At 39.1% G+C, this 12148-nt stretch overlaps 1 protein-coding gene across 1 annotated transcript in view; it reads left to right on the top strand.

Annotated features, from left to right (window-relative positions):
* Positions 1-12148, top strand: part of TMC1 (transmembrane channel like 1) — a 154970-nt gene that overhangs the window by 72497 nt on the left and 70325 nt on the right. The window contains exons 7-8 of the mRNA XM_045562137.1: positions 5764-5870; positions 8691-8789. Of these exons, the coding sequence (XP_045418093.1) occupies positions 5764-5870; positions 8691-8789 (206 nt within the window). The remainder of the gene's footprint in view (positions 1-5763; positions 5871-8690; positions 8790-12148) is intronic.

Below are 12148 nucleotides of genomic sequence, written 5' to 3' on the forward strand. Positions count from 1 at the left end.
GCAAAGTCTGCCTGGGTTCAAAGCTTATGCTTTTCCATGTGGTATGCTGCTTTTTACTTTGAGGAAGATTTTATAAACCTTTTTAAAAAATATGTTTTGTACCATTTCCTAGAGAAGATTTTACCAGGCCAAAGGCAAAGTCAGTAGTTATAGATTTCCTTGAGAATCATCCTATTTAGAGAATGATTTCCCATTTTCTCATGTATTTCCTTTTGAGTGAGTGATTTATTATAATTTCACAGTTTACAAGATGCTTAATATACTAAGATTTTTATCATAATCATAAGCATACCATATGCTTTTAGGCTATTGCATTAGTTGAAAACTATGAAACTTATCTAAGCATATAATATTAGAGCCACTGGATGGGACTAATCGTCTTGTACAGAGTACTCCACCAAAGATAGGGAAAGTGTGTATCTGTGATGGTCTTTGAAGCCGAACTGAATGGAAAATGGGAAGAAATAGGATGTGGAATAGGTTTTCTAAGGGTTGAGGCCTTTTTGCCCCCATCAGCTGTATAGTTTGGACAGTTCTTTTAAACCTCTGGCCATCTGTTTCCACATTCAGGGTTTGTATTACCATACAAGGTAATTTCCAGCTCAACTTTCTGTGATGTATCAGTTACAATTAGTTTTAGATATATATGTAGGGAAATGAAATTCTTTACTTTATACTTTTGAGCAATAAATTATTTAAAAAATTAAATGAAGAACAGATTTATACTGAGATGCTTTTATAATTACTTTCTCAAATTGTTTTCAGAATAAAATTAGTTAAATATATACTCCATTTATCTAAAAATATATATTTAATTATAAAACTAATATAAATGCTTTTCTCTTAAAGAAATGACAATGTAATCTTACAAAAGCTCCAGAAATATTATTATATCCTTTTTCAACATCATAATCATCTAACATATAATATCCTGTTTAATTTTCAGAATAAGCTTGACATTGATTAATTGAATAAACACTCGCTGAATGCCTGTTATGTCCTTAGGTATATTTCTAGGCACTGTTGTTGCTAACAAAGACAGGCAGAGACTCTACCCTTGTTGATCTTACACTCAAATGTGTTAATGTGTGTATGGTTGGATGGGGAAGACATATAATAAAATATAAGCAAATAAGTAATGGAGATGATTATGGGTTATAGTAAGTGGCATGTTCAAAAGAGGAAGGGTTGCATTCCACTCTCCAAAATCTTTCTAATCTACCTTACCCTCACTCTCTGATCAATCTCTAAATAAATACCAAACAGATATTTTCTAAATGTGGTTTTAAAGAAGTCCCAGATTACCAGCCTTCACTGAGTATCCCCAAAGCTCCATCTAATAATTGGCAGAATCACGAGTGGAACTTAAGTTACAGTCTAAAATTCATGCTATTTCCATTTTGATTCCAGTAAGATCTGAATCCCTTTACTGGTATGGATTCAGTACTCACCTGATGACTCCCAACATTTTTTTACTTAAAAAAATAGATTTGCTAATTTCTGTCCTAGAAGTTGTTGTGAAGTTCTGTATCACATGGGAATGCCACGGGGTTTGACTGTCATGTTAGCCTTGTTAAGGGATCATGCTTAAAACCTCAGGGTTACCCTCATGAGTACACCTTATTAACCACATCGCACTGTCAGAGTCATAATCTACTTTTTCCTAATAATAAATTACATCATCAAAAGTATGGTGTAAGAGACCTATTTTCTCAGACTGGAAATAGCTTCAGATAGGCAACCTAAAGCACAGAATTTAAACCTCATGTTTCTCTGCTGGCCTAAGGCCTCCAGCAAATACAAATCAAAATTGTCACATTTAATTCCCTACCCCTGGAGAGTCTGAAAAAACTCTGCTTCATATCCTAGCCTAACGTGATGGTATTTATATTGCACTCATACAGCAGGCCATTTAATTGATCTTTTCCCATTTAGAAATGCTCAAATTTATCTGCTTGCCTTATTACCCATCTGTTCAAGAGGAAGTTATATATCATGACAGACTGCAAATTACTTCACCTTAATAATAAATAACCAGAGGGAGAGGTGAAACTTTAACCTTAATTTGAAAGAAATACAAGAAAATTCAGGAACAAAAATATGCATAAGCCTAAAGCCTCACTTTAATACATATCAAAGACTGTTTTAATACATTAATAATTTACTATTGAAGAAGTATTTATTAGTTAAATAAAAAAATCAATTATTTATGGACATCAAATTTATGAATTTAACTGTCTTTAGCTGATTGATGGACATTACCTACAGCTGTTCTTTCACATACATTCATTGCATATTTATTATATACACCATAGTTATTTAAAAATTAATTTAATTATGGTTCTACTTGAGGGACCACATAGAATTGTGGTTAGGAGAGATCTAGATTTGGAGTCAAACACCTGTAGATCAAGACTGCCTGGTTCAGAAGCCTGGCTTCATCATTTACCAGCTGTGTAACCTAGATGCCTATATCTCGGTAATATGGAAGTACAATAGTTCCTACCTCATAGGGATTTGATGATAATTAGATAAGTTAATATGCAGAGATCAGATAGGTATCTGAGGCAAAGATTCATTAAATGTTAGCTATTATTAATCAAGTCTTGGTTCAGTCAACTACTGTGTTGAAGGTTTTGTTGCCTGATTCATGCGTTGGTACTAAGAACTAATGATACTTAACCTCATTTGGTCTACTGACAGCAAAATGAGTTGATGGTGGTAAAGTTCTTAGTACACATAATTGACATCACAGTATGCTAGCTACTATTATTATTATTATCCATCCTTGTTCCTTACAAGAACAAGTCAGTTTTATCTGAGAGACTAAGCTTGTAGAAATGACTGTTCTTTTCATTCATGCTCTTTCAGCCCCACTATACTAAGGTGGTTTTTTTTTGTTTTTTTTTTTTTGTGAACAGTTTTAGTCAACAACTTCTGGTAGGATAGCATCACTAGAATAACAGAGGTGAAGAGGGACGATATACTATTCATTTTTGTGTTGATACAAGGAAAAGTCCTATGGAGCTTTGATGACAATCATTTAATTCATTTTCTATCCTTTAAGATTTTTGTTTGTTTTGTTATTATGTTTTCTCGTCTGCCATTTACAGGTCTAATGTAGAGGAAACCTTGTCTTCTGGATTCCCTAGTCTCTTTGACCTATGTCTGGGTATTTCCTATAATCATTCTAGTTTTTGTGAAATCTGTTTTCCTGCAATTTATTTTCTTTACACTTAGGATGCTGTAAAGAATCTACCGCCAAATAAAATAGTTGTGAAACTACTTTGAAGTTTGGAAACTGGAGTTTGGAAGTTTTGTATATTTCATGCATAATGAATATGAGTGTGTTGGAGGTGGGAATACTTTCTGCAACATCTTAATCCACTTCTCTGTTTTGCATTTAGGTATATTTATACTCCATATTCAACTTCAGAAACTCATTTGCCAGGGACTATGTATGGGGGCTGGGAGAGCAATAATTAGAAGAGCAAAACTGTAAGAAAGAGAGAAGGAAGAGAGGGAGGGTCAGTATGCTATGCTCAGGACTCTATACCAGAGTGTCTCACATGTGTTTCCAGGGGAAAACTTACCCTTTACCCTGGATACCTAGAGGCAGAGGCTCTCCTCCAGTAAATGAGTAACTGTCATGCCTAATAACCTAGAAGTCCACTGCCTTCAATAAAACATGATGAGCAAACCTGGCTGAGCAGTCCTTGGGTAGTCGTTGCCAGAGAACACAGATAACAGCCATGAAACGATATGAAATGACTGGGAGCCAGGTGGATGATCAGATGTCCTAGGAGAGACAGATCTGTTTTAGAATTTCTGCAGATGGACCAGTGCACCTGGTTATATACCTGGGGGGACGTGTGTAGCAAAACTACACACTCTCAGAAATCTTACAGAACTCTACACCCTTCTACAGTGTGAAATGAATCCAAGTTTCTCATTTAAACTTAAAGACAAATAGACTTCAAAAATCATTGATTTCTTCCAAAATATCCATTTAAAGATTGACTTCTTTTTATAAATTTCTAAAAGAACTGCCACTGTGTTATGAGAATAAGATGGTATGTAAAGAATAGACCAAGGTCCAGAAATAGAGGTATTACTCTCACGTGAGGCTAGTATTACCTTAATAGATAGAGGCTAGAATTTGCTTTGCAAAAGAAACTTTCTCTTTCTTGTAATAATATTTCCCCACTGATAACGTTTCAAAGCCAGAGGGCCCGAGAAAACCATTGGTCACTAGAGGTATTTCACTGACTGAGACAGAACAAGGGGGCTGATGCACGGGGTGGCTGAGGCTGTTCATTGTTCTTCTTCGGAAACTGAAAATGATAATTAGGAAGATTGGGAAAGGTAGCAACTTGATGCTGAATGTTAAGCGGTCATCAAAGAAACTTTTTTTAAATCTATGGAATCTCAACCTAAGACTTCAAATTCCTGATTTTTATTCTTTTTTCTTCTTCCATTCTCTGCTTTAAGAGGATGCACTTATTTTTTTCTCAGTCAGTAAGAACTGGACCAATCACTTTGCTTTTCACTGTTTGGGGCAGGTGTGAGCTGACTGAACATTCTCACCGATCGCCTCCCAATTCATCCCCCAACAGTGACATGGCTTTTTAAAAGCCCTCCCCGTCCCCGCTCCCTCCAGCCCCATTGCTTTACAACCTGTCAGAGCCTTCCTGTGCCATTTTAAATAAAATCCTCTCTCTTTGCCTTGCCTTAAGAAGCTGGACACACTGTGGTTTGTCTTCTCCGTCCTCATCTGTGGCCACTTTCCGTCTTCATTGTACTCCAACCACACAGGCCTGAATTTTTTCCTCAACTGCGCCACGCTCTTGCCTCTCTTGGGAATTTTGTTCTGGCTTTTTCCTCTGCTTGGGCTGCTCTTCCCCAGCTCTGGGTATTGCTGACTCTTCGTCAAACTTCAGATCTCTCTGCTCAGATGTCATTTTCTCTGATATTCCTTCCTCGACAAACCTATCTAAAGCAACCCCTCTCAATACTTCACCTTTCTCACTGTAGGACCTATCTGGCTGGTGTTATTATGAGATATATATCATGCATGTTTGCTGTTTCTGCACCTCACTAAGATGTAAGTTCTATTAGAGCAGCCACCCTAGCTATGACATTGTGCTTTGGATCTAAGAGAATCCTGGCAGAAGATACTTAGTAAGATGTGTGGAGAGAATGGATGAATCTCAGCTCCTACATTACCCTCTAAATTGCCAGGAATGAGGTGAAACAGCACAGGATGGTCTGTAGGATGACCATCCATAAAGAGTGTGGTAAACTTTTTTGAGAAGAGCATTGTTTGCCTGAGAAAAAGCAGAGAGAAGGACAGTAATTATAATTATATTGGTAGCTAACTACCAGCTAGGCACTGTAGTTACCTTTACATACATTTGCTCACTTACCCATAGTAAGTATTAACTCAAGGAATAAAATGGGCTCCACAGATAGAAATTATGCTGCTCAGCAAAAGGCAGCTGTCCCTTGGGTGGACGCTGAAGGGGCAGGTCACAGTCCACACAACCACAGCCTGCACACCTTCTGCATTCTGCATGGCGGGAAACCCTTGCAGCATGATTGACATTTCCTCCTCCTGAAGAGAGAAAGAGGAATGCCAGAGCCTGTAACTGTGAAGAGGACCAGTGCCCACAGTTCATAGATTTATTTTGGAGTGCCAGCAAGACACAGCTTTGTGCTGCTTTGTTTGACGTCCCTTCAACCTTTCTGTTTTCTTTGTAATAGGTCAGTTCGGCTCCTCCGTGGCCTCATACTTCCTGTTCTTGAGGTGGATGTATGGCGTCAACATGGTTCTCTTCATCCTGACGTTCAGCCTCATCATGTTGCCAGAGGTGAGCTCTGACGTCCAGTTTACAAAACATGCGGAAAAAGGTTTCTTATATGATCGCTCTTCTACAAAAGCTTTTATTTCTTCTTTAAGATTGAGGGGGGGGGAATGATTAACTGGCTACATTCACCTCTTAGAGTCATAGGATTTGTAACAAAGTTAACCTTTAAGATGGTGCCCAGGAGCCAAAGGTCCTAATCCTTGCTCCAAAGGGTGTGTGAGCGTTCTGAAATCATACCTAAAATGTCGTGTATGTGTTTACATGTGCATTTTTCTGTAGAAAGGTTCATGGCTTCTGTGAAGTTCGCAAGGTGGTGCCTGTGCCCAAATGTTAAGAAACATTGCTCAAGAGAAAGGCCGTGGCATCTCATGAGTTGTATTTATTTTGCCAAGTTTGCTTTAAAAGAAATGCTTCTTAATGCAACTCAAAGCATCCAGCTGTTCTATACTTAAGAAACACAAAATGAGCAATTTTTTTTCCAGATATGAAGTAAGATAACCCAGACACACACACACACACACACACACACACATACAATGGGTCTAGGTCAGGGTGGGGTCTTTTAGGACTAAAGTCAGAAAGCAAAACAGGATGAGAGCCCAGACTGAAGAAGGCAGCAAAGCCCTGAGCTAATGTGGGGAAGGGTTAGCTAAGGCCAAAAAGCCAGACTGCGGTTGGACTTTCACCTACATGAAGTTAAATGACTCTGACCTCTTTGGATGCTCACCATACAGAAGTTGGGTTAGGTTTTATTTAATCTACAAAGGGCCTTTTCAGGTATCAGTATTTCAAAGCCAATTTATTCAATACAGCATTGTTAACAGCCAAAATTTGGTGTTTGGAGTGACTTTTTATCATCACAGCTTCAAATCGGTGTCTGTTTGTGTACCAGGTTTCCCTGTTAATGTAATAACAGTGCCTCACGTTCATACAGAGGTATGAGCTTTCATAGCACAAAGCATTTGCACTTCTTTTATTTAATACTTACTGGGCCTCGCAAACAAATTTACGAGGTAGACTGTAGAAAGGTACCCGCCCCTAATTTAAAACATGTGGAAACTGAGTCACATAGTGCTTATGTGACTTAGCTAATGTCTCAAAGTGAATTTTGTTTTTGTTTTGTTTTTAATTAAATTGATCTAGGACTAGGACTTATGATTCTATCTTTTGTTCCAAGATTCTACACTCTTGAATCCACTAGTTTTATAATCCCTGAGATAACTCTGGGACTTCTAAGGCTGTCTGGCTCATCGAAGACGGCAGACATAGATCAGAAGTCCTGTATAGTTAATCTCCCAAGTGAACGCTTTCAGGCAGTGCAGCTGAATGTGTGTATTTCATCTATTTCAAATTAATTCCAGCTTTGTTTTTGCTCATTTCTCTAAGGAGACCTGAAACTCCTCCAGCCATCACTGGCTACTGTGACACTGCTTAGTGTCAGATGCAGGTATACATGAGGTTGTGTCAGTGGCATTTTCTCTTTTCCTCACACCATGCTGCCTCCATGTGGAGGGAATGAAAGGATTCATCTGAACTATATGAAATTACAGGATGGAGCAAAATTGTTTTTGATTGGAAGTATTCCGAGAGCTAGGAAGCATATTGGCTTTGGATGATTTTTATAGGTTGTGTTAGATGCTGACGGGCATCCTGTTTTCTGGGCAATGATTACCGACTCCAGCAAAGGAACAGAAGAGGCTGGACACCCTGTGTGCTAACTGTGCCGAACCACCAGCGGCCGGGGCTGGTCATCTCTGGCCAAAAGGCTATGTATTTCTCACAGCCTGTACCCAGCAGCCTCACACAGCATCCTCCCCTGAGGCATATGCCCTTTTGCCCTAAGCTCCTATGTCTCTGGGAAAGCCTGAGACCTTAATCTCCTTTGACCTCTGTGCCTTCAAACTTTGGGGTGAGACAGCACCTGTAGAACCCACCGTCTAGCCTGTTCAGACCAGGAAGCCAGAGAGGCCACAGGGCTGCAGAGGAAGACTGTGCAGCTTGTACAGAGGGAGTGAGTAGGGGCTGATTTCCCACCCTTGCCCAGTCAAGGTCTATACCCAGGCTTCAAACTGCATTCATCCTCTGCCGCCTGCCCCAGGATAGGGAAGTTTCCATCTCCCGGAAGAAGCAATATCTGCTTGGCAAGCCCTGGGGCTAGAGAGGTGCTTTCTCAGTTCCCCTTCCTATGACCTGGGCTTGCACTCTCACTGGCCGAGTGCCGCTTCGCTGCACCATTCTCCCCCAGTGTGCATCTCTCCTAATTTGGTAGCACAAATTCAGGGCAGCACCCCTGAATTAGTGATGAAGCAGACACCATAAGCAGGGTGCAAGTGCTCCCTCCTTGTAGACACCCTGAAGTTACATGATTGATTTTCTTGAGTTCTCTCTTCCTTGGCATGAGGGAGAGAATTCCCCTCCACCCCCACTTGTACAGGGTACTCTCATAGGAAGATGTGGGCAGGCTGGTTTTTTTGAACACTACAGTGCCCCAAAAGGCTATCTCTCTTCTTTCCAAACTTCCTCTAAATCAGAGCAGTTTGGAGGTGATGGTGGTAGTGGAATTTCTCAGCAAGCCTTCTGGGGAATGTGGCTGGTCCAACTGCTGGTGGTCCCCTGAACTCAGAGCAAAAGGTCCCTGGCACTTCCTTTGTTCTAAACTCTGGAGTTAGTAGTCGATTCCCAGAAAATGAGACCCCACATGGAGACCCACAGAATGTCCAGGAAAAAGTTTCAAAAGTGCTTTTAAACAAAACCATTGTGATCACATGTATGGTTCAGACTTTGTGTCCAATTGTTCACTGCTTTCTTTGCTTCTCCATATAGTACCTCTGGGGTTTGCCATATGGCAGTTTACCTAGGAAAACAGTTCCCAGGGCTGAAGAGGCATCTGCAGCGAACTTCGGTGTATTGTACGATTTCAATGTAAGTGTCCTCATACCGTGTTGGTGGGAGAACGGGATTTTTCCTTATTTTATTTTGTTCTGCAACCCTGTGTCCTTCTCTGCCAGGGCTGGCTGAATGTCCCTGCCCTCTGTTTAAAGAAGAAAAGAAGAAAGAAAATATATATGTATAATATATGTGTTATATATCAATGTGTAAATGTGACTAGGCTGTAGGAATATGATAATATGATTAAATGGGAACGTAGACTACTGAATTGAAAGTGAGCTCAGAGTTCAAAGACTTGAAGAAAATATTCTTATCTCTGGCTTTTGAAAAGAACAAAGAGTTTGCAAATGTGCTTTTTGGGAAATCTTATTGGATTCTTAGGGAATTAAAACTTTTACACTACCTATTAACCTCTTCACTTCCTAAAAAAGCCTCCTATTTAGTATTACTCAATAGTCAGCACTAAATAAAGTTAAATATTGAAAACTAAGAAATACTAAATTCTTACCTCTAAATAATACTAAAATGAGTATTACTCCATTATAGTATTAAAATGAGCATTGCTGTTTGAACTCCCCTGGGTGGGGATTATTACTATGGCAGAGACTTATTCCTGGCCATTGAAAAATCATTTTGGAATATGATTCAAGTATGTGACAACAATGGAATTCTACACGTATTTTTTAAAATAGTGACCAGATTAGAGAAGTTTGGAAGCATATGAATGAGAAAGTACAAAGGTAGAGATTGGGGAATTAATAGTTCAAGTACTTTCTGGAGGGCAGTGAATGAGAATAAAATTGTAGGTGGACTGCATAATCTGTAGGAGAGCTAGTAAGGGGTGAACAAGGGTATCTGAGGGGCAAATTTAGGGGGAAGCAGAGGGAAATGTTTGGATAACAACTGGGCTCCCCAAGATTGTATTCCTGCCCTTGACAGCTCTCTCATGTCCAGTTTGGCGAAATATTATTTAGTGGTGGGTAGAGGAATACAGAAACCAGAGCATCCTCTGATATTTATTTCTAGGCCTGCCAGAAAACTAAGGCAATGAGATTATTTTAAAAGGCCAAGAAAATGTAAGAAAGCCATTAAACTGATATTGTTCACTTTCTGCATTTATTTGGCATGTACTGTTGCTGGGTTAGCAGTGGTAATAGCTCTGTTTCCTCAATGCCTGCGTCATGCAGTGAACTGCGAGTGGTAAGGAAGGCCCCTCGCCTCACAGCCCCCTTCAGTGGGGGTACTTTTTTCTGAGACTAAGCTTCAGATTCTTCTCATATGTGAAGTGGGGAAAATAATAGTATCTACCTCACAGAGCATTAAGTGAGGTAATGCATGAAAGGGTAGACAGCACAGAGTGTATAGCACATAGTATGGGTTGAGTATCCCTTATCCAAAATGTTTGGGACCAAAAGTGTTTCAGATTTCAGATGTTTTTGGATTTTGGAATGTTTACATAGACATGATGAGATATGCTCGAGATGGGACCCAAGTCTAAACACAAAATTCATTTATGTTTTGTATACACCTTGTACACACAGCCTAAAGGTAATTTTATACAATATTTTACATAACTTTGTTCATGAAACAACATTTTGACTGTGTTTTGACTGCAACTCATCACGTGAGGTGAGGTATGGAATTTTTCACTTGTGGGGTCATATTGGGACTCAAGAAATTTCAGATTTTGGAGCATTGAAGACTTTGGAGTTTTTGATTAGGGATGCTCAATCTGTAAATATTCCTTCCTAAAAGAGCCATAACTTGACCAGAGGCAAACAGCTATTAGGAGACAGAATTGGGATGCAGGGATGATGGCATTATTAGGGAAGGCCATGTATGTGGATAAAGACAAGATAATGAAAGGACTTTTATTATAGTAAATAAATGAATAAATAAAGAAAGGTATTCTGACTTTAAAGAGGAGTCATCGAAAGATTCAGGGAAAGAAAGTGATAGGATTACATAGTTGTTATTAAACTGTTCAGTGAATAGAATTATTCTTGCAGAGAAAATATTGCTGCTTTAAGGAATTTTATACGACGTACGAGCTTTATGACTTTGTAGTTTGAAGAGCTTTGTCTCTGTTTTTTGCACTGATTTCATTCTAAATTTAGCAGAGGATGATAGGTTGATTCATGTTAGAGACATTTTGCTTTTCAATTTTAGTAAGAAGAAGGAATTCAGTCCATTCCAAAATAACCAAATGATTGACATACTCTCTACACTGGGGTCAAAATAATTTCACAAGTACATCAATAAGAAAGAGTGCAGGACCTTTAATTATAAAACTCAAGATAACAACGAGAAAAAATATGTGCAAAACTTAATTTAAAATATAGGAAACTTTATTTCACAATAAGAATACAGAAGAATAAAGCCAAACAGTCACTGGTAATAAGATATCATAGATTCAAATGAGGTGCTGTCTTGAACAGGACGTGGTCCCCTCTGTGGTAGAGGGAGAGAGGCTGCCTGAGTGCAGACTGTCTTGAGTAGCCTGTGCAGGTGGAAGGAATCAGATGCCAAAGACAGCTGTGAACTGTCCCCTTAGGAACTTCAACGGAATGGGTAAAGAGTTCCTCTGTAGCACGTTAGAACTGGATACAATAAGAAAGCATATAAAGAAGGGAAAATAAAATCTAGTTGAACTCAAGGATCTGAATGCCTCATATCAGGTAACTAGAAGAGAGAATCTAAATTTCTGCTTATATTGCCTTTATTTTTATCGTCGTTTTTGCTAATATTATCAAAATTAATGTTAAGTAAGTACCTATATGGGCAAGCACTGTGCTTGGTGCTCTCATATTTCTATTTGTTTATGAATATAATTGTATTCATATAATTGTACTCATTTCCTGTTCAGTTTCCATCAGGAAAAGGGAAATAACAGATACCTCAACAGAGAGAATTTAATATAAGAAATTTGTTAAATAAGCATTGGGGACTATAAAAACAAAAGGGGCCACTGAGGTAACACAGAAACAGTAACAAGTAATACAGAATGCAGTTTTCACTCCAACATCTGGGAGAACAAAAAGGGGAGGTTGGGTTTATTAGGATCTAGGAGCTTGGAGGAAGGGCCTGCAGGGCTCCAGACCTCTAACCAGGGTGTGTGATGAGGCTGGTTTGGGGTGTGCTCTCCTAGGCTGAAAATGGAATGAAATACTGTTGCAGAGTGAAGAGGCATTGTTGGAGCCATGCTCTCAGGAAAGAGCAAATCCCTTCTCTCACTTCTGCTTCTGGTGCCTCCTATTGGAAGAACTTACAGGGTGTCACTTTCAAAGGAGAAAAGGAATTCTTCAAGTCTCATTTCCAGCATCATAAAACTGAAACAGCTTAATAACTGGCACACTATGCTATTTATATTATAATCTAATCCTCACTCTACT

The sequence above is a fragment of the Lemur catta genome, chromosome 10, assembly GCF_020740605.2.
Source record: "Lemur catta isolate mLemCat1 chromosome 10, mLemCat1.pri, whole genome shotgun sequence".
In the NCBI taxonomy this organism is placed as follows: Eukaryota; Metazoa; Chordata; class Mammalia; order Primates; family Lemuridae; genus Lemur; species Lemur catta.